This window comes from Chanodichthys erythropterus, chromosome 8, assembly GCF_024489055.1.
Source record: "Chanodichthys erythropterus isolate Z2021 chromosome 8, ASM2448905v1, whole genome shotgun sequence".
NCBI lineage: Eukaryota > Metazoa > Chordata > Actinopteri > Cypriniformes > Xenocyprididae > Chanodichthys > Chanodichthys erythropterus.
In genome coordinates this window covers 32,321,020-32,345,144 of record NC_090228.1, presented here as the reverse complement: position 1 = coordinate 32,345,144, position 24,125 = coordinate 32,321,020, and the positions used below count along the sequence as shown (strand labels likewise).

Below are 24,125 nucleotides of genomic sequence, written 5' to 3'. Positions count from 1 at the left end.
AAATACTTCCGCTTGCCCATTTTTCCTGCTTCTAACACATCACTCGCTGCCTAATATATCCACCCACTAACAGGTGCAGTGATGAAGTTTGTGTTTATGTATGCATTCATGTTAGTCAATCAAATAATGCACATTTCAACATTCATTATTTCTCTCATGTCATTTTATTTACAATCGTTCATTCACATTGCAGCATTTATCACAGAAAGACAGAAGGGTGAAATATAACCATTTGTGAATGTAAAAATCTGTGAAAAAAATCAAAGATGAATTTCATAAATTCACAAATGTGTGCCTTGAAACAAAAACGAACTGAGCTAAAAAAAAAGAAAAAAAAAAAAAGAAAAAAAAAGCAGATGGTCAGGTGCAACCACAGGAGTTCATACACTATATTGCCAAAAGTATTGGGACACTCCTCCAAATCACTGAATTCAGGTGTTCCAAATCACTTCCATGGCCACAGGTGTATAAAATCAAGCCTAGGCATGCAGACTGCTTCTACAAACATTTGTGAAAGAATGGGTCGCTCTCAGGAGCTCAGTGAATTCAAGTGTGGTACCGTGATAGATTGCCACCTGTGCAATAAGTCCATTTGTGAAATTTCCTCACTACTCAGTGAAAGGAACTCTTAATGCTTCAGCATAGAAAAGACATTTTGGAACAGTTAGGGAATGGCCCCTTCCTGTTTCAACATGACTGCGCACCAGTGCACAAAGCAAGGTCCATAAAGACATCGATGAGCAAGTTTGGTGTGGAGGAACTTGACTGGCCTGCACAGAGTCCTGATCTCAACCCGATACAACACCTTTGAGATGAATTAAAGCGGAGAGTGCAAGCCAGACCTTCTTGCCAAAATCACTGACTGACCTCACAAATACGCTTCTAGAAGAATGGTCAAATATTCCCATAAACACACTCCTAAACCTTGTGGAAATCCTTCCCAGAAGAGATGAAGCTGTTATAGCTGCAAAGTGTGAGCCGAACATACTCCATACTATGGATTAAGAATGGGATGTCATCAAAGATCATGTGCACATAAAGGCAGACGTCCCAAAACGTTTAGCAATACAGTGCATGTATGAAGACAAAAATATAAATAAGCCTAAATTATAAAAAAAAGTGAAGAATGTAAATTGTCATTAAGGTGGACAATCACATTTGGGCCACATTCAGCTGCGGCGTGAATGTAACCTTAATTTAACACAGATACAAATTTTCTGGTGCCATTTTAAACCACCGAGCCATTTAAATCTCTTTCCACACAATGAACACAAATGTTTTCTCACATCTGCATGACTTTTCTGGTGTATCTGTAAGTGTGATGGCAAAATAAATTTTTTATTACAATGATCACAACTAAATGGCCTTTCTACAGATTGAATGCACTGAACATTTTTGATATTGCTCCTTTTTCTAATCCTCTTTCCACTCTCAGAGCACTTCGACTTCTTTCCACAACGTTTTTGCAAATGACGTTTCAGGTCTCTTTTATATGTGAAACTCTTCTTACACTGAACACATGTGAAAGGTTTCTCTCCGGTGTGAACTCTCATGTGAATGTCAAGTGTTACTTTCTGACTGAAACTCTTCCCACACTGAGTGCAGGTGTAAGGTTTCTCTCCGGTGTGAACTCTCATGTGAGTCTTGAGGTTTCCTTTAAATCTGAAACTCTTTCCACAGTCATGGCACTTGAAAGACATCTCTCGGGAGTGAATTTTTAAGTGCCAGTTAAGGCGTCTCTTGTCTTGGAAACTCGTTCCACACTGCTGACAATTAAAAGAGTTCCCTCTTGAATGAAGCCTCATGTGGTAAGTAAGGGTTATTTCACGTGTAAAACATTTTCCACACTCAAGACACATGAATGGCTTCTCTCCTGTGTGAGTTTTCATGTGAGCCGTAAGATTTCCTTTGTTTGAGAAACTCTTCCCACACTGTTGGCAGGTGTATGGGTTCTCAGCATTGTGAACACTTCTGTGGGCATTAAATGTTTTCTTATATGAGAAGCTCTTCCCACACTGTTTGCAGGTGTAAGTATTCTTCACACTGTGACTTTTTATGTGTGAATTAAGGATTGATTTAATTCTGAAACTCTTTCCACACTGATCACATTTGAATGGCTTCTCTCCAGTGTGAATGGTCATGTGAGTCTTAAGAGTTCCTTTGTGCGAGAAGCTAGTCCCACACTGATCACACGTGAAAGGCTTCTCTCCAGTGTGACATCTCATGTGGGAATCAAGTTGTGCTTTATATGTGAAGCTCTTCTCACACTGTTTGCAGGTGAAAGGTTTTTGAATGTTGAGGCTTACTCCGTTCTCTCCTGGGTGTTCTCTCTGCATGTGGGAATTAAGGGATCCTCTATTTTTGAAACTCTTTCCACACCATTCACATGTGAACGGCTTCTCTCCAGTGTGAACTCTCATGTGGGAATTAAGGTTTCCTCTGTGAATGAAGCTCTTTCCACACTGTTGACATGTGAAAGGCTTCTCTTCAGTGTGAATATTCATGTGGCATTTAAGGTTTTGTTTTTGATTGAAACTCTTTCCGCAATGAGAGCAGGTGAAGTTCCTGTTAGATTCAGTCTTCTGAACTTTATTTAGTGAAGACATTTCAGTCTGAATGGATTTATCTACATCAATGAAATCATGTCTCTTATATTGATCTTTCTCTTCTATTTCTTTCTGTTCTTGTTTCTCCTCTTTTTTTGCCATCAGGTCTAAAGAGAAAATTGACAAAAGTTAATGACATTTGAAATTTAATATTTAGACTCAAAGCAACAGGCATAAAAACAAACATTGTGCAACACAACTGCATTGTTATAGATCAATACTGAATCTTCCATTCAGGTCAAAAATATTCGAAAATTAGAGTCCTCTTCACTATGCAATGGTACTCGTGAACAGTTTCAGTCAGTATTTTATTATTTAAATGATTTGTGACCTGCATTTGGCATCTAATAATGACTGCATTTAGTGCTACTAGCTCTTCTGACAACAGATCACTACATTCTTTTGGAAAGTTTGAGAATTATTTTGTTATTTGCCAATAAGCATTAGCACTGTTTAGGTCAAATCTATCCAACTGACAATAATTTGTGTAAACAAATGGACGTTTCATCAAAAACAAGTATGGAGTGCAACAGGGCTCAGTAATAGGTCCTCTGCAGGTCCCACACAGTTTGCCTGTGTAAGGACTCTACCTGTCTAACTTCATGTATGAATCATGAGTTGCTTTATGTCTTAAACTCTTTCCACACTAATGACAAATAAAACAGTTCTCACCTGAGTGTTTTCTCTTTATGTGGACATTAAGGGTTACTTTACGTAGGAAACTCTTTCCACACTGATCACAGGCAAACGGCTTCTCTCCAGTGTGAATGTTCATGTGGGAATTAAGAGTTTCTTTATATTTGAAACTCGTTCCACACTGATCACATGTAAAAGGTGTCTCTCCAGTGTGAATGTTCATGTGTTTTTTAAGGTTTCCTTTTTTAGTGAAACTCTTTCCACATTGTTGACATGTGAACGGCTTCTCTCCAGTGTGAATCTTCATGTGGGAATTAAGGTTTGTTTTCTGTTTGAAACTCATTCCACACTGTTGGCATTGATAAGGCTTCTCTTCAGTGTGAATTCTCATGTGGATTTTAAGGTTATGTTTTTTAATGAAACTTTTTCCACATTGAGAGCAGGTAGACTCGGTTTTCTGATTTTTCTTCCACGAAGAAGTTGTTTCAGTCAGAATGGATTTCTCTACATCCATGAAATCACGTCTCTTATATTGTTCTTTCTCTTCTATTTCTTTCAGTTCTTGATCCTCCTCTATCAGTGCCATCAGGTCTAAAGCGAAAAAAGACAAACAAATGTTAATGGCAGTTTAATGGCAAAAAGTGACATACATCAGGGGCCGTATTCACTAAACATTTTATCTTACCACTAAGAGTTCTCCAATATAGCAGTAAAAGTTCTTCAGCAAGTTTACACAGTCTGCCATTGCTGCACTGATGAGAATGTCTCCCAAGCATTTTCGGTGTTCTGTAGCTGGATGGATTAATCCACAGAGCTCTCTCAATTTACTCCCTAAATCTGAGCCACTGAAGATGAGGTGGATTTAGTAAGAAAGAGCTCCCTCTGCTCTGCAAAAATTTGTTTGTCTGCGCGAATCATTTCACACCGGACTGCTTTGTGAACGAATGTCAATACACAGAGACAATACAAAACAGTTTGTGCTAAAAATGTGCTACTCAAGGATAGATCAGTTCAAACTGTTCTGATCCAGCTTACAGCCTCCAGAGTTATACTGGATATGGCAGTAATGAAGGTGAGAGCCCTTTATTACAGTTCATCAGAGTTGATAACAGATATAAAATGTACCAGTTTATTAAGCACCACCTGAAAAGGCATAAGGTCTTTATATATTTGTTTACTATTAGTTGTAACAAGTGTTTCTGTGTACTTCACTGTGTATGGTGATGATAATAAGAGAGAGAGTTTATGAATAATATTTTAATGCACACTTGGACTGCGTTTTTTAAGCTCTTACACAGAGTTTCAACAGGTTTCATCAAATCTAATTCATTTTTTTTTTGCCATAGCACTAAATTAGATCATCTATCAACATTCACCAACATATAATATTTATATATATATATATATATATATATATATATATATATATATATATATATATATATATGTTGGCAAATGTCGATAGATGATCTAATGTTGATAGATGATGTCATATGGGAATTAGAATATTCATCATGTCATTGTTGTATTCACATTCTGCCAAGTGTCAGCCCTTTACATTTGTTTGCATCTCTGCTGCTACCCTTTTTGCTCACATAATATATTTTAATACAGCCAAATTCCCAATAAAATTGTTTCATTTATATATTTTTCTGTTTTTGTTGTCAGACAATATGAAATGGTGACTGAAACGCGGCCCATTAAGACTACATACAGGGCTCGACATTAAGCCTTGTCATTCACTTGTACGATTCATGAACAATGTATGATTCATCTTTTATTTTAAATTCTTAAATTCGATCAATGAATTTAATTAGATTAAGATGCAAAGGGTTGTTACCAATCAAATTAAATAATTTACAAATTTATAATAAAAAAAACAACTGCATTAATTAATGTTATGGGATTGTAAGAAATGTTGTGGAAAATGATTAAACAATTAGACTAAACCATCAGTGGGTGGCGTCAAGTAACCGTCTTAATAAATGAGTCATTCATTTAAACGGTTCATTCAAATGGCTGATTCGTTCAAGAATGAATCTGGGAATTGTGCGTATGACATTCCTCAAAAATATCATTAATTTATTAAAATGTCCAGCTCTAAATGAGGATCAAATGACTGAGTTCAGCTTTGAGAATGAAACCAACCTGTTTGTTCCTCAGTTTCTTCATGTTTCACTCTGAATTTTTCTTCAATCTTCACATCTTCACTCTCCTCTTTAATAATCGCCATCTTCATAATAGTGTCAGGTGGATCTCAGTCGCTTCACCAGGAGTTTTACTGTGTTTCAGATGAGAATAAATAAGAAGAAAAATTAATCCAATCTAAATCTATGAGTGTCTCAATCAGATATAGCTCAGTAGTTTAGTGCACTGGTGATAGTTAAATATAGAAAGCGATCTAACGGAAGCTAGATATTTTACTTAATAACTTGTTAAATATGAATAATTTTCTTAAACGCATTGCTTCCTCCGGAGTTGTGTGGAGTTTATGATGGATGGATGTGGATAGATGCACTTTCTTCAGCTCACACTTGTTAGTCTTGATCACTGCCGTTATAAAGCTCGGGTGCGTCAGGATATTTATTAATATTTCTCCAACTGTGTTCATCAGAAAGAAGAAAGTCATATACACCTAGGATGGCTGAAGGGTAAGTAAAGCTTGAGCTAATTTTCATTTCAAAGTGAACTAATCCTTTGAAACAACATTAGAAGAATGCCCTATATCCAAAATAATAATAATAAAAAAAAACATTAAATCACATTTGTTACGTTCTCCCTTTTCTATCCCCGGTAAATAGGGGTCGAACGAACAAATAAAAGTGGAGAGACTTGGAGGATCTCTTACTCTTCACTCCCAGAGTCACAATTGAAAAAAAAACTAAATGCTGGGTTGCAGTTTAAGTGGCAGGTTTGCCTTTTATTTTGTAATGCAGGAGTAGGCTATGAAATAAAGAATAATCATGAAAAAATGTTCCACACAAAATAGGAGAAAACAAACAAAACATTACCTCAGGTGGAGGACCCATATAAAAGGAGAAAGAATGAAACCTCTACCTAAAAGAATTAATACTAAATTACCTGTCACCAAAAGAAAACAACAAAACAACAATTAACTTCCCTCCCTCCTTAACTAAACCATAACCAGGAGAAAAGATATCGGAATCCTCCACCCTACTTTACCCATAAATGTATATATAAAAAAAATTATCCACTCAAAACACATAATATATTACAACCCAACGCAACAAAGAACAACAGAAGCGCGACCAGCGCTACCGTCTGGGACTGAAGAGTAAACAAATCCTCACATGCCGCGTTGTCTCTCTCCTTCATCACGGCGCTTTCTGCAGTTTTATACGATGGTAATCAGGAAATACACCAGTCAGTGCGCACACAGCTCTCACATGACTAATGAAGCACAGGTGGTACCCCTCAACCTGTTAATAGCGCAGAGAGAGAAACAGAAAAAACAAAGGAAAACACAACACAAGATACAAACAATTCAAATAATAAATACATTTCGTCCTTGGACGTAACACATTATTTAGACTTTTTGAGAGCACTTGTCAACCATCAGACATAAAACCTGGCGGAGTTGACAAAAGTGAACATTTTTCCACCTTAACATGTTGTACAGTGGAGCAATTTTTTTTTCAGTTGTAGCGGCCTTAATAAACAGATCAAAAATGGCCAGATTTATCCCACAACTGTTTACAGAAACTGTTACACTAGGATGGAGTTGACATGTTAAATCTGAGACTGCAGAGACTTCAACATTGTTTTAATAAAATATTAAAAGAAAAAGGAAAGGGGTCCTAGTTAAAGCTAGAGTTAGCTAGAGTTAAAGCTGACCCTGACATTGTCTGGATTTGTTTTAATTCTGAATAAATCAGGTAGAGTTGACGCAAAGTGAGGACACAGCTTTGATAGAATTTTTTTATGGAAAATATAATTCAAGACTTGCACTTTGTATTGTTTGATATACTACAGATCTCAATATAAATGTATTTTTTATTATTATTTGTTGCATTTTTAAACACTTTGTTTGGTCATTTTGCATTGTGTTCTCATGCTGAGGACAGACTAAAATACACACTTAAACACGCTTAAAACAAACCTTTCTTCAGCCAAATCATAACAGATGCACGAGCACGACGCAGCCTTATGACGTAATACCAGCAGATCAAAATAAAAGTCCTGATCACAGGCTGCTGGTGTTTTCAATCACAAAAGTGTACAGAAAATTTAAAATAGATATTAGAGGAGTTCAGAGTTGATTTCTTGGTGAAATACATATTTAAATACATTGTCCAATGATGTACTGAAAATGTTAAGAACTACTAATGAAAGAGACATGTGAGATTCTGTCTAAAAGGCAAAACTGTCTGGGTGTAGAAACCATTTCTACCAGCATTAAAATGCAAACAAATGTGATTTACAAGTAAAAATATTCATAATATGCCCGCTGGATCACTTGGGTGAGCAATTTTAAAGCATCTGAAAAGAAATTAATGTAAATATAATGTTAATACTAAATCAATCCAGGAGAGGTCGCTATTTCCAGCTGATCCCCGTATTAATAACAGCGTAAGATGTGCACGCTAATGTGAAAGTTTACTAAAATTAGCAAAAATAAAAAAATTTTCAGGATGGTAAATGGATATTCTATTTAAAGTTCAAGGGGTCACCCATTTGTTTGGTTTGTTTGGAAACAAACTTACACATTTTATTGTAAATTGTCATTACACCTCCGCACTGCTCACAAAATCTGCTTTACACCATTTTTTCTATAGCTTGCTAAACATGATATTTGAGCAATGTGAACACAAATTAATCACACATAGAATACAAGCCAGGCTTATTTTGGTTGGTCAGACTTATTGTCAGTGGATTCTGTTTCATAAAGCAACTTAAAATAGTTAAAATGCTGTTAAATTAATCTGGTCCAGGGCAGGCTGACTGTCAGGCTAAGCTAAAAAACACTCTGACATCTAGTGGATTTTTTTGGCATAACATACCTCAACCAGATGGTAGAGATGGCTCAATCAGCTTGAGTTAAGTTAGGTACTCCTCTCAGTGAAATATAGTGACTCAAAATGTGCTCTACCATTTGGTTGAGCGGGCAGTACCATAAACCATGTATATGTCAATGCATCCTGAAGATCTTCAGATAGCCTAACCAAACAGATCTACTGTACCTTTTACAGCCAACACATCAGTCATTGTTGGTGTATGAGCTACACCTTGATAGAAACACATGCTACTCCTTGGTCCAAGGACATCTAACAACACAGAAGTGGCAGACAGATTGATGATGAGGCCTCCTGCAAGTCTTTTTTTCTTTTTTTTCTTTTTTCCTCTTGTCCTGTCCAGCATCGAAGCAAGCAGAATGATGCTCTGTCTGCCATGTTGTGACGAGCAGATTTTGCTTTGCCAAGAGGAGCTTGAATGATAAGGCTCCCCTTGATATCCTAAGTTAAGCTTATTTTATTTTATTTTATTTTTGATGCTTGTTTGTAGATGAGCATTACATAATATTGCTGGACCTGAACCAATCACTCAAACCCATGGCCACTTGGCCAATAAATATGCCATGCAGGACCCATATATGTGTTCCCAGATCAAAGCCATGCCCACTTGGCCCATAAATATGCCATGCAAGACCCATATATGTGTTCCCAGATCAAACCCATGCCCACTTGACCCATAAATATGCCATTCAAGACCCATATATGTGTTCCCAGATCAAACCCATGCCCACTTGGCCCATAAATATGTCATGCAAGACCCATATATGTGTTCCCAGATCAAACCCATGCCCACTTGGCCTATAAAATTTCTATGCAGGACCCATATGTGCATTCCCAGTTCAAACCCATGTCCACTTGGCCCATAAATATGCCATTCAAGACCCATATATGTGTTCCCAGATCAAACCCATGCCCACTTGGCCCATAAATATGTCATGCAAGACCCATATATGTGTTCCCAGATCAAACCCATGCCCACTTGGCCCATAAAATTTCTATGCAGGACCCATATGTGCATTCCCAGTTCAAACCCATGTCCACTTGGCCCATAAATATGCCATTCAAGACCCATATATGTGTTCCCAGATCAAACCCATGCCCACTTGGCCCATAAATATGTCATTCAAGACCCATATATGTGTTCCCAGTTCAAACCCATGCCCACTTGGCCTATAAAATTTCTATGCAGGACCCATATGTGCATTCCCAGTTCAAACCCATGCCCACTTGGCCCATAAATATGCCATTCAAGACCCATATATGTGTTCCCAGATCAAACCCATGCCCACTTGGCCCATAAATATGCCATTCAAGACCCATATATGTGTTCCCAGATCAAACCCATGCCCACTTGGCCAATAAATATGTCATACAAGACCCATATATGTGTTCCCAGATCAAACCCATGCCCACTTGACCCATAAATATGCCATTCAAGACCCATATATGTATTCCCAGTTCAAACCCATGCCCACTTGGCCCATAAAATTTCTATGCAGGACCCATATGTGCATTCCCAGTTCAAACCCATGTCCACTTGGCCCATAAATATGCCATTCAAGACCCATATATGTGTTCCCAGATCAAACCCATGCCCACTTGGCCAATAAATATGTCATACAAGACCCATATATGTGTTCCCAGATCAAACCCATGCCCACTTGACCCATAAATATGCCATTCAAGACCCATATATGTATTCCCAGTTCAAACCCATGCCCACTTGGCCCATAAAATTTCTATGCAGGACCCATATGTGCATTCCCAGTTCAAACCCATGTCCACTTGGCCCATAAATATGCCATTCAAGACCCATATATGTGTTCCCAGATCAAACCCATGCCCACTTGGCCCATAAATATGTCATGCAAGACCCATATATGTGTTCCCAGATCAAACCCATGCCCACTTGGCCCATAAATATGTCATGCAAGACCCATATATGTGTTCCCAGTTCAAACCCATGCCCACTTGGCCCATAAATATGTCATGCAAGACCCATATATGTGTTCCCAGATCAAACCCATGCCCACTTGACCCATAAATATGCCATTCAAGACCCATATATGTATTCCCAGTTCAAACCCATGCCCACTTGGCCCATAAAATTTCTATGCAGGACCCATATGTGCATTCCCAGTTCAAACCCATGTCCACTTGGCCCATAAATATGCCATTCAAGACCCATATATGTGTTCCCAGATCAAACCCATGCCCACTTGGCCCATAAATATGTCATGCAAGACCCATATATGTGTTCCCAGTTCAAACCCATGCCCACTTGGCCCATAAATATGTCATGCAAGACCCATATATGTGTTCCCAGTTCAAACCCATGTCCACTTGGCCCATAAATATGCCATTCAAGACCCATATATGTGTTCCCAGATCAAACCCATGCCCACTTGGCCCATAAATATGTCATGCAAGACCCATATATGTGTTCCCAGTTCAAACCCATGTCCACTTGGCCCATAAATATGCCATTCAATACCCATATATGTGTTCCCAGATCAAACCCATGCCCACTTGACCCATAAATATGCCATTCAAGACCCATATATGTGTTCCCAGATCAAACCCATGCCCACTTGGCCCATAAATATATCATGCAAGACCCATATATGTGTTCCCAGTTCAAACCCATGCCCACTTGACCCATAAATATGCCATTCAAGACCCATATATGTGTTCCCAGATCAAACCCATGCCCACTTGGCCCATAAATATGTCATGCAAGACCCATATATGTGTTCCCAGTTCAAACCCATGTCCACTTGGCCCATAAATATGCCATTCAATACCCATATATGTGTTCCCAGATCAAACCCATGCCCACTTGACCCATAAATATGCCATTCAAGACCCATATATGTGTTCCCAGATCAAACCCATGCCCACTTGGCCCATAAATATATCATGCAAGACCCATATATGTGTTCCCAGTTCAAACCCATGCCCACTTGACCCATAAATATGCCATTCAAGACCCATATATGTGTTCCCAGTTCAAACCCATGCCCACTTGGCCCATGCCTGTCGCTTATGGGGCCCATGTAATCAGCTCATATGGGCTTCCTATGTGGGACTCGTACTACAAAACCTACATGGGACCCGCTGATTTCACCCAGCCAAAGCCCATGCCCACACAGTACCCATGGAACCCGTAGTTAACCCATCTGGGCCCCACGTGTCATTGCTGGCTGGGTATGCTATGTTAGCTTCTTCACAAAATAGTGTTTTTCTCCGAGGCATGGTAAAGCATGGTACTCACAAAAAATCAAGAAAATTAGATTTAAACAATAGGACTAAACGTGTTGAGCTATATAACAATAAGTTGTTTTCTGTCTATAAATATATATATATATACAGTTGTTCCCTTGTCTATTAAAATGTGTAATATATTAAATCTTTGGTGTTTCCATGGTTTCTACAAAATAAAACTGGAAACCGAGGGTAACGCGGGCATGATGCCAGTGATAAGCGACTCCTCACAATTCCCAGATCCTTGGTTAAAATTGACATTTTCTCATAATTTACAAACAGTTGGAAACATTTGGGATATTGTAAGTACTCAACTGAACAAAATACATAACACTAGTGTTATGTATTTGGTGTTTTTGTGTTTTTTGGATTTTGAATTTTACTGCAAAAATATTACATATTGCACCTTTAACTGAAAACACTATCATTTCTTCATTTGAAAGCCCTTTGTGCTCATGCATTATTTTGTTCTTGTGATGTTCGACTCAGTCGTTTAATCTGCATCTGTCAATCATCTTTGTACAATGTAGTGTCACTTGCCTGTCTGTGGCAAATAAAGTCTGATCCTCCCTCCTGTGTATCGGACACTAAAAATAGATTATTTTTAATGCACATAAAAAGTATTTGTCACACCCAGACCAAGAAAAAAATCAAGATTAAAAAACATTTCAGTAATGATTATGACAAAAAGACATGAATAATAATAGTAACAATAATGCAAGGCCTTTTGAGGTTTACATAAGGATTTTTTTTTCTCCAAAGGAAAAAAATCATATTACCTGGACAATGAAAACAGAAAACAGTTACTGATGAGGTTTTCTATTACATTTCCATCTGTTTCTAGCAGTATATTGTCAGTAATTCTGACTTAATCCGCTTATGTCTGAGAAATCTCTTCTGATAGAGTCACTACTCTCATGTCAGTGGTGCTGCTGGTTAATAATCTACAACGATCGAACAATATCACATTCACTATCATGACCCAGTTGTGACTTATTTTTGTACCAGACCAAAGGTGCAATTCAGAACAACAGCAAGTCTACCTTTAATATGATCATATAACAAAAACAAAGCAGTCAGAAGACTGAAGTCACTGAATTAAAATGAATGTATTGCTATATTGGTTAATGTCATTATGTACATTTCATACATTGCATTTTTGTGATCTTGTTCATTATAATACAGCATAGACTCATGACACATCATTTAAAAATGTTCTACTGATGGAGAGTTTGTCAGGACTTGTGAGATGAAGTTTTCAGTTGAGTGTTTGATTTGATTTCCTGTCACTTCAATCATTGAGATTCTGACTATCATTGCATTTTGTATCTCATTAGTCTATTGGTGAGGTTTAACCTTGGGCTTATCTAATGTAGCTTATCTAAACCTAAATGAGTTCAATAAAACAACCCAAGAGGCCTTAATAGACAAACTGCAATATATTTTTTTCTGACAATAATTTACCATGTTTCAGTAGATGTTTCACCACTGTGCACACAAATGCTTATACTTTACATCAGCATTATTATGTTTTATATAATAAATTCTGTTTAAGCAGTGCTTGAAGACAAAAGACAAACTCCAGTTTCATGCTGACTTTAAATTATTATTATTATTATTATTATTATTATTTTTATTTTTTTTAAATAGTACTGCTGTCTGGTTTCCTCTTGCCGATAATTAAACCATTCTGGTTCACAATAATGCAAGTTTAGTACCACTAAAACGCATACAACCTTGCTGCTCTGTTTGACTTTACTTGCATGCAGGCTTTGCAGAGCAATCAGTGCCTGGCTTTATGCAATGCATGACAGTTAGTTTTTTTTTTTTTAATGCTTGGAATAAATGTGATATTTTTCTGGACAACCATATAATAATGATAATTTCAGTTTATTAAAAACACCAAACTTGGCACAAGCCAAGTCCAAATCATTCATAAATAATTAGTTCAGACTCATGCCATTGAGAATTCGCTATGAATATGCAATGAATATTCTTCAATATTGCCTCTCTCACCTGCCCATAGTCGGTCGCTTCTTCCACATCCATAGCCACATAAGCAGCCCGGGCCTTACCAGTGAGTAGAGGAACTAGTCGAATGGCCCAATCTTCTGGAGGCCATTTGCACACTGTAGCAATTCGCTCAAGTAGTCAGATAATGCTCGATGTCATCCATCTCACTCAGCCGCTGCATCTTTGGCTCTTTCAATGGACCCCCAGCAGTTGGATATCGAACTCCATCAGAATATCTGGAAGTACCTGGGCCCTCACTCTCCCCTTGTGGCAGGTGACCCAGTGAGGTATGTTGACTTACTTCTCCCTGCAGTAGGCGAAACTGATGTTGCAAGGACTTCAATCTTGTTTCTTGGTGTGCATTTTCCTGTTCTTGACGGACTTGCCTTTCTCTTTGATCCACCAGGAATTTCTGGAACATATCCTTGAGCTCAGCAATATCCTTAGAAGAACTCCCAGAGGGATCTGGTTCCATGACACCTCCACTAGCCCCTTGTAGTTCTTTCCCATCCTCTCCAGGATCCATCTGCACTGGTTTCTCAGTACGTGCCCGTTTTGGTGCCATCACACCTAAAGATTTGACACAGCAATGCTCCTCTTCTGGAATATTCCACCGCTGCCACCATAATGTAGGGACATGGCCAGAGTAAAGGCGGGGAGACACTGCTTGAAGTCAATATGTTGTATTTATTGACTCAACAGAAGAAGAAGAAGAAACCCGGGACACTAATGTTGACCCTCCTCATGGAGGCCCCAACCAGAACTGACTCTAGCAAGCACAGGGATCCATTTAAAACTCAAGAGTCAATCATACATATACATAAACACATAAATAAACTCAATAATTGAATATCAAATTCAAAATAAATTAACAATCAATAATACCCAAATAAATACAAAAAAATAAATAAATAAATAAAATACCACATTTGTACATACATTCAAATAAACACAATGAAACAATGACCCCCCCTGCTAGTACTATTAAGTAGACTATGCCTACACTACCCATAATTCCTCTGGGATACATAAAAAAAGGAAACGGGAAGGCCGCACTTCCTCTTAAACCCCCACCCCTGGAACCATGCTGCAGCCATGCTCCCAGAAACAAAAGGTAAGAAAATGGAAGTTTGTAAACTATAAATAAAAGAAAGAAAGAAAACTGGTGTCCTTTTTTCTGTCGTCTAATGTGCACCTTAGTGTAACCCTGTTTTTTTCCTGCTTTTACTTTCTCTTCTCACTACTCCCCAGTTCACGCTATCGCGAGATTTGACAGAGGCCGCGTCATTTCCCTTTAAAAATGACGGCGCGCTATTTTGTGTGTGTGTGTGTGTGTGTGTGTGTGTGTGTGTGTGTGTGTGTGTGTGTGTGTGTGTGTGTGTGTGTGTGTGTGTGTGTGTGTGTGTGTGTGTGTGTGTGTGTGTGTGTGTGTGTGTGTGTGTGTGTGTGTGTGTGTGTGTGTGTGTGCGCGTGCGCGCGTGTGCTGCAGGTAGGCGTTTAACCTTGTAAATGTTTTATATTGACTCATTAGACTGTCGGTTTTGAACTGTTATGCCTGCCAACTTTTTTTAGATGCCTCCGGTTTGGTTGAGGCTGTGTTGAGTGATTTAATGATACAAGAACTGGTGAGTGTCATTGTTTGTACTATACGGTGTTAATGTTAGCACTTTTGTGTATGGCATATGAATCTGTTAGCCGGTGCTGGTGCTGGCTGTGGTTGTTATTGTATTGATATTATGTGCTTAATTATATCGATTTTATATGAACAATGCACTACTATTGACATTTTATAGCTATCGCAATATTGATGTTACTGATTATAAAATGGTTTACTATTTAATATTGAGATGAAAGTTGAAACTATTTATATGTTAATTATAGAGTACTCTTGTAGATCGTTGAATGATGTTGCTATATGCAGGATAATTTTGAATCATGTACATGATAAAGATGGAATATGACAATATGACATTATGATATTGTATGATTATGTGATTTATGTAAAGTGTTATTTATTGCTTAGTCCTGTTTACAGGCCAGGTTTTTTGTATTGATGGCGAGCTACTAGGCCCTGAACCAAAGATTGAGAGTGCAAGCATCTGCCGGTGTGGTAGGAGGCACTGCAGCTGCTCCCCTCACACACCATTATACACTCATACACGTTCAAACATCTTTATTACAAACTTTCATGCACATTCATATGACTTTATGGACTCTTTTTTTTTTTTTTTTTTTTTTCCCTCTGGATTGCTGAACTTGCTCATTGTGTGTGGTATATATACAATTGCAGCACTTGAATCTTCGAATCATGTGAATTGTTCATAATTTTGAATTCAATACTATCTATGTGTATATGTAAATATTGTAAATGTTGTCAACTTATTTCATTGTAATATATTTCACCATTGAGTACTGCAACCTTGTGTTTGTTTCATTGAACACACCATTTTCCTCCCGGAGTTGAGGTTCGTTCTTCTGATATTGGTCCCTTATTTTCATCTACCATTTCTATATATATATATATATATATATATATATATATATATAAAATATACACGTTACATTAGACTACGAAAAAAGTAATTTTTAAACAACAAACATTTATGCAAATAAACCAAACAAATATAAACCAACAATAAACAGGGTATACACACAAGAAATGTGGGTAATTAGGGGTAACATCGAATCTTCACAACGAGGTTGGAACAATACCAAACTTGTGCTGAGGGAAGCACCAGTCGTCCAGAAGCAGGTAGAGAAAAATGGCATTTTTCTTGGACAAAGGAAAGGTACTCCTCTTAAACATCTAAAAGTATCTTTAAGTTTTCTAATTGCTATTTGGAGCACTGGGATTGCTAGATAAGGGGGCTTTAATTGACTCATTTTTGTGAAAACCTCATTAATGAGAAAGACTTTTATTAAAGGTTTAGATCACTTTCAAATAAAATTTTCCTGATAATTTACTCACCCTCATGTCATCCAAGATGTCTATGTCCTTCTTTCTTCAGTCGAAAAGAAATGAAGGTTTTTGATGAAAACATTCCAGGATTATTCTCCTTATAGAGGACTTCAATGGCCTCCAAACGGTTGAAGGTCAAAATTAGTTTCTGTGCAGTTTCAAAGGGCTTTAAACGATACCAGATGAGGAATAAGGGTCTTATCTAGCGAAACAATCTGTAATTTTCGAAAAAATTTAAATGTATATGCTTTATATAAACAAATGGTCGCCTTCCAAATGGTTCTGCCAAAACTGCACTTTTGTATTCTTCAAAAGGCTTACGCTGCATGTCCTACGCCTTCCCTATTCTACTTATGGAACAAATGGAACTGGCACTGCGTTCGTTCCGTAAGTTGAATAGGGAAGGTGTAGGACATACAGCGTAAGCTTTTTGAAGAATTCTGGAAGGCGATCATCCTCAACCTCTGATTTTCTGCATCCTTAACTATTCATCAGAACTGTCTTTGGTGGACTCCAGATTTGGTCCTGTGCCCCAAGGTTCAGTGCTGTCCAACCAGTGCCTTCCTCTTATGACCAAAAACAACACCCAGATGATCCTTTGTTCCCAAAACTCTCTATTAATGGTTCTATATTTCCATGGAGCATGCACTTCATCCCTAACTGCCACCAGTTCACAGGAGTTGGCAGAGAAATGGAGGAGAAATCAGAGTGTCCACTGTGGAAGGAAATGCACAAGCTTAGAGTGACCTCTAGCAGATTGTATGAGGTTTCTCATGTGTGAGGAGATACATCTGGACAGGCACTGGCAAGGCAGATACTCAAGGATGTAAAGCAAACTAGAGCAATGAAAACCCTTAACAGGGAACCTAAGGTGCTGGAACATTACTCTGAACTGTTCATTGTGAATGTCTCACCTTGTGGTTTTGTAGTATGCCCAGATGGATCCTACCTTGGTGCCAGTCTTGATGCCAAAGTTTATGACACTAATGCAGATCCCTGTCTTGGGCTTGTTGAGGTGAAATGCTCAGATATTCCTACAGTTTCTAAGGTTGGGCATATTAATGGACAGGTGTAACTTCATCACTGATTCAAGTCATCAGCTCATTAGTAGAGACTGCAAGACCTGAATTGGGTGTCTCAAATATGGAAGATGTTCTAACATTTCATCCATTGTTACAGGATGTAACGCTATCTGATCATTTCTGTATTTTCTTTGATATACTGAATAAGGTGGATATGCAAAGTCATACTACAAGTTCAAGGTCATGCTTGAGCAGATAGTGAATTGAGAAGTCACAGCTGGTTTTTAAAATATGCTGGTGAACCCCTGACAAGCCCTTACAAAAGGTGTAAGGACCTTCTGTTTTGTCTTTAATGCCATCTTTTGACCTTTTTCAAGGCTGTGTACCTGATTACATGCATGCCTACCACCTTAGTGAGGCAAGACCTGTATGTGGGCTGGAAGTGACAACCATTGAACAAATATCTCAGATATTGATGCTAAACTTTTGGAAATCCAACTGCCATCTTGTGTTTCCAGAGTCCCCAGATCACTGAATGAGAAAAGTACTGGAAAGCTCATGAATGATACATGTGGCTTAAACTTAAAGGGATTGTACCACACGTTAACTATGACATTGGACTACATTTGGGAAAGTTTTGGCAAAGCACTTTTCTGAAAGAGTCACTTTACAGCAGGTCTCAGAAGCAGAAGCCCTGCTTAGATAATTTATGAATGAAATGGAGATTCTGTAGGGTTTACAATACAGGTCTTGCAATGTCCACCTCTGCCTTCGTTTGACACAAGACACTGGGGTCCATTATGGGGTCACTCAAGCCCCTTTCAACACAACACGTTGATCCCAGAAAATTGCCATAAAATTGCCAGAGTGCCTTCTGTATGATTGCAAACACGTCCCGGGATTGATTTCAGGATCGATCCCAGTAGTGGGACCTAGTAACATCGCTGGGATCAGTCCAGAACGTGCCCTTGAATGCAAAATTTCTGCTTGAAAAGGGCTTCAGTCTTCGCATTTAAGTTGTACACTCAAAGCATTCTCAAAATGATCAAGAGTACTCAAAGTGTCCTTTTGCAAATTTCAAAAACTTTTCTATTGGGGGAGTGCCCTTCATCTATATGCAAAGAAATTACATTCTTGTGCTTCCCCTGAATGCATTTTAACTTTTGATGATCTGGTAAATCCCACATGAGTGCAGAAAGCCATCAAGTGTGATGAGGTCAGGTCACTACACAGGGAGGGGGTTCTAAAGTAACACTTGATTCAGATGCTGTACTCAGTTGACAGAGCTCTTCATAGTCTAGCAGAGCACATAGACATAGGGCTATTTGTTACCTACTGCAATAAAGCAATTGTACAGAATGAAAACATTAATTTGTGTCAACTCAAAAGAGAGAAAGAGGAATTCACATGTAGTGACGGTGACAGATAACACACCTGTTAAGGTTGATACATTCTTTGCAGCAGATCTAGGAAACTAGTGTTATGCTATTAATCAGTGCTTTGAGGAAAAAAGAACACATTTTTCTCATCTTTAAAATCGGCATGAAATCAAAATTGACCCCATTTACTTTGTTAGTGCATATTACTAGTCTTGTGGTGAACAATTAATCCGTGCAAGTTTATACACAATTTTTTTTTGTTGCGGTTATCTTCAAAATCTGACAAGTTACTTCCGGTCTGGAATGACTGGATGACTTCAGTTTGACGGCTTGGGTTGAAAATGCTGAAACCACTCCCCTCCAACTGTTAGTCTGCTATGAGCGAGAGATGGAGAGGAGGAGCGCTTGGAAATACGTCACAACACTGGAGAAAAGTCGTTTGCAACTTCCAGTTCACAAAGACTTTAACAAACCCAAATAATTTTGTCCCGGTTGGAAAAAAAATGCTTGGGCACCTTACTGTTGTACCTGCCTCATCTATACACAGAAAGTGCCTGTATATAAACTTACCAAACCTGTGAAAGTGACATGAAGGCCACGTAAAGGTGTCATAGGCATGCCTGTTTAACTGCTCTCTTGTGGATTTTCTGTAGCTGAAAACTCAATAGAATATTCAACAATTCTTAGTTTCACTGCAATGTCTGTTTCAAAAACTTGCAACCAAAAAAGTGAACACTAAATGTTTAACATTTTATTAGTTGTCAAAATAAATTAATTGCAACAGTTCTATCATACCTAATTTGAACTCAGTACAAAGGGGAACAAAATCTCTAAAAGTTCTCTTTTAAATCCCCATGTGAATAAGGGCGGAAGGTAACAGCACATAATTGCCAGAATGTAAAATTAGTTCGTTTATGCATATTTTAGTTATTTTAAAGAGAGACATAAACAGCAGTTCCGCTCTTGTCTGAAACTTACTCCACAATGTTGGCAGGTGTAAGAGCTCTCTTCAGTGTGAATTCTCATATGGACTCTAATGTTTCCTTGTAGATCTAAACTTTTTCCACATTGTTGGCAGGTAAAATGTCTCTGTTAAGTGTGAACCTTCATGTGGTAATTAAGAATTCCTTTTCGGCTGAAACTCTTTCCACACTGTTGGCAGGTAAAAGGCTTCTCTCCAGTGTGAATTCTCATGTGCCTGTTAAGGCTTCCTTTTTGTTTGAAACTTACTCCACACTGTTGGCAGGTGTAAGGGGTCTCTCCAGTGTGAATTCTCATGTGGACTTTAAGGTTTCCTTGTAGGTCGAAACTCTTTCCACACTGTTGGCACTTGTATGGCTTCTCCCCAGAATGAACTTTCATGTGACTGTTCAGGTGTCCTTTTTGAGTGAAACTTACTCCACACTGTTGGCAGGTGTAAGGACTCTCTCCAGTGTGAATTCGCATGTGGACTTTAAGGTTTCCATGTAGATCGAAACTCTTTCCACACTGAGAGCATATGTAAGGCTTCTCTCCGGTGTGAATTCTCATGTGGACTTTAAGATTTCCATCTTGATTAAAACTCTTTCCACACTGTTGGCATGTGAAAGGCTTCTCTCCAGTGTGAATTCTCATGTGGTTATTAAGGTTTCCTTTTTGTCTGAAACTTATTCCACACTGTTGACAGGTGTAAGGACTCTCTCCAGTGTGAATTCTCATATGGACTTTAAGGTTTCCTTGTAGATCGAAGCTCTTTCCACACTGTTGGCATGTGAACGGCTTCTCTCCAGTGTGAACCCTCATGTGCACTTCAAGCTTTGCAGGCTGATTGAAACTTATTCCACACAGTTGGCAGGTGAAATACGTTCTAATTCCAGTCTTTTTAGTCCTTTTTCGTGGGGAAATTTCATTCTGTGAGCAACTAAAATATTTTTCTTCAGCTACAACATCACAATGTGTCTTGTACTGATCTTTCTCTTTTGTTTCATTCAGATCTTGACTCTCTCCTTTCAATGGCATCAAATCTAAAGTAAAAGAAGGCAAAGGTTAATCTCAGTATAACACCACAAAACAACAGACATCAAAAGATTTTGACACATAAATCATAAACAACAAGTATGCTAGATCCTAATACACTTCTTGCAGGGCCTCAGTCCTGTAGAGTTTAGCTTTAACTTTAATTAAATGCACCTGATCCACCTATTTGAGTACTTTAGGTTTAACTACAAGTATAGGGGCTTTTGCACTGGGTAGTTAACGGAACTCAGTTATAGGAATTAGCCACTAGGACAGTCCCCCCGATAACTGAATTTTCCCCTATAGGGCTGTTTTCCTAGTTGCATTCCCTCCACCAATATGAACTCAGAAGTTGTGTAAGCCATCACTAAGATCCTGCTGCTCTTGGGCCCGTTTCAGAAAGGAGGTTAAGTGAAAACTCTGAGTATGTTAACCCTGAAATGAGGGAAACTCTGTTGAAACTTTCTGTTTCAGAATGGGAGGTATGTCAAACCCGAAAAAGCAGGGTAAGTCAAGCCTGTTTCTGAAAGAGAGGTAACGTCTACTCAGAGTCAGTTACCATGGTAACTTACTCTGTGAACCTAACCTGGTCAGGAGCAGGTTTTCTTCGGTAAACCCAGAGTTTCCTTCGATCTCCTCCCCCTTTTTAAAGTGCAAGTGATATTTAAATAGTTAACTCATTCATTCACACTGCAAAAATGCTTTTCGTACTGAGTATTTTTCATCCTATTTCAAGTACAAATATCTAAAAATTCTTAAATCAAGATGGATTTTTTATATAAGAAAATAATATAAGATATTTAGTCTTGTTTTCTGGGGGAATCTAAATTAAGTGCATTTTACTTAAGTAAAATTATCAATATCTGCCAGTGTGGTAATAAAAATAAACTTAATGCAAACGGAAAGTGTCGGAGTCTCTACCCAGGTGAAAAAAGTGCAGTAAAATACACTTTTTTAGTACTCTTCCATAATGTACTAAAAGTGCTCTCTTCCATGCACTTATTTTTTTAATATACTAAAAGCTCTTCTTTAGTACTTCTTAAGATCATCTTAAGAACATCTAAGTGTACTCAACTGTGCTATTTCGAGACACCATGAATTTGATCTAAAGTGTGCTTTTAAAATACTAATATCTCTGTATTTTAGTTACCACTTGTAGTACACTTGAACCCATCTTTCAAACACTTTTAAAATAGACTTATGATGTATTTCAAATATAAGACTAATATATAATGAATATATACAAAATGTATTTATAATTTATTGCCTACAACATTATGAATACGTTTTGTATATATTTATCATATATCTTATATTTTAAGTACTTCATAAGTGTATTTCCTATGTCTGATGAGTACATTTAAAGGTGTATGAAAGGTGGGTTCAAGTGTACTACAAGTGGTAACTAAATAAAAAAAAATGTAAATACAGAGATAGTATATTAAAAGCACATTTTATTTCAAATTCATGGTGTCTCAGAATAGCACAGTTGAGTACACTTAGATGTTCTTAAGATTATATTAAGAAGTACTAAAGATGAGCTTTTAGTATATTAAAAAATAAGTGCATGGAAATAGAGTACTTGAAGTATAGAAGTGTACTGTGTACTAAAATAAAGTGTATTCTCCTGCACTTTTTTCACCTGGGGGAAAATGTACTTATAACTAGTATATTAGTAATATATTTGTAAGAAAATCAATGTCATTTAAATTTAGGATTACTATATAAAAGTCTATTAAGATTGAACAAATTTTAAAGCAATGAAAGCATATTTTTAACAAATACACTAATAAAACTAATCAAATGACTGTGAATGAAACCAACCTGTTTGTTCCTCAGCATCTTCATGCTTCACTCTGAATGTTTCTTCAATCTTCACATCTTCACTCTCCTCTTTAATAAACGCCATCTTTGAGACAAAGAGAAATAGATCCAGGTTTACACACCTTAAACGCTTGGACCTTTCTTCAGCAGAATCACAACAGTTTTTTCTTTCAGAATCACAACAGATGCAGGAGTGTGGCGCAGCCTCATGACATCATGACACCGGCAGACCAAAATAAAAGTCCTGTTCACATATTTACATAGAAAAATTATATACAAAAGATAAAAAGAGATGAATTCTGAGTTGCATGTATTGGTGAAATACATATTTAAATACATGTTTTCCCAGTGTTTTTGCCCACACACCATAATCATAATAATCATTTCTTTTCAATTTAAAGGTAGGCCTACACTGTGTTATTGCATCAGTCAATCATGAAAGTCTGGTGGTTGAAAGCTCCTGACAATGTTAAATCCAGTAGAGAAGACAATTCTAGAGAAAGAAAGTAGAGATCAGGACAAAGTTTGAGTGTGCACATGTAAAATCTGTATTTGAAAGCGCGTATCCAGTTTTGTGCAAGAATAAAATAAATCTGCCTGTGATTGGAGAGATTTGTTACATGGATGTGCTCTTGTGGTACATAATGCGCTCTCGACATTTGTCATTAAAATAATTAAAGTTATAAACTAATAAATAATGTTAAACATGATAAAGTAGACATAAACCATAAGAAAAAAAAGCTTTTGTTTGAGGGTTGGAGCTCAACTCTGGTAGGACTCTCAAACAACATATTTGCACATATCCAGACCACAGTGTCTCTGTTTTTCCATCCCCAGATTTAAGGCCTATTAAAATTATTATTTAAGTTTTGTTTTTATATTTAAGACTTTTTATGGTCTTAAATTTGATCAAACCAAATTGAATACTTTTTTAAGGACTTACAAAAACCCTGTTACTTGAAGTTATGGTATTTTTTCATTATTATTATTTTTTTAATGTGTTTTCTGAGTACAACGGTGCTAAAGGCACACCTTAAGAAAAAAATGCTTTTCACTACTCCTAAAGTGTATGATAATAAAAATATATATGTTTGTATTGAACATTTATGAAGCAATATATTTTGTGTGAAAATCATAAAAGTGGTTTGTTTAAAAATCTTATAAAATGTTTGAGGTGGTGAGAGGGGCCTTTTACCCCACCAGCATGAGGCTAAAGACAAAGTATTGATACAAATACTTTAGCTAAAATAATATTTTAAATAATGTCTAATATACTTGTTCAACAATCAATTTAGCAAAGTTTGTTTATCAAATTTATCAAAATTTGATAAACAAAAGGATTTTTTTGTTCAATAAATACACTGTCATTATATGTTCATATGTAAATGTATTTA

The 24,125-nt window shown here is 37.4% G+C and overlaps 1 protein-coding gene across 1 annotated transcript; it reads right to left on the bottom strand.

Moving 5' to 3' along the window:
• Positions 1-260: 260 nt before the first annotated feature.
• Positions 261-22,873, bottom strand: LOC137024775 (zinc finger protein 585A-like). Its single transcript, XM_067392658.1, has 4 exons — positions 22,732-22,873; positions 20,017-20,915; positions 3,279-3,708; positions 261-2,713 (listed from the first exon to the last, which is right to left on the bottom strand). The coding sequence occupies exons 1-4, from the start codon at positions 22,814-22,816 to the stop codon at positions 1,170-1,172; spliced, it is 2,958 nt and encodes a 985-aa protein (XP_067248759.1). The 5' UTR covers positions 22,817-22,873; the 3' UTR covers positions 261-1,169.
• Positions 22,874-24,125: the final 1,252 nt, after the last annotated feature.

What these genes read in the sequence shown, in the direction of transcription:
- LOC137024775 (XM_067392658.1), bottom strand. Translation starts at nt 22,816, where the DNA reads ATGGCGTTTATTAAAGAGGAGAGTGAAGATGTGAAGATTGAAGAAACA. An exon ending in TTCTTAATTACCACATGAAG is followed by an intron (nt 3,709 to 20,016) that starts GTTCACACTTAA and finishes TCTTCGTGGAAG; the next exon opens with AAAAATCAGAAAACCGAGTC. An exon ending in CATAAAGAGAAAACACTCAG is followed by an intron (nt 2,714 to 3,278) that starts GTGAGAACTGTT and finishes TTTTCTCTTTAG; the next exon opens with ACCTGATGGCAAAAAAAGAG.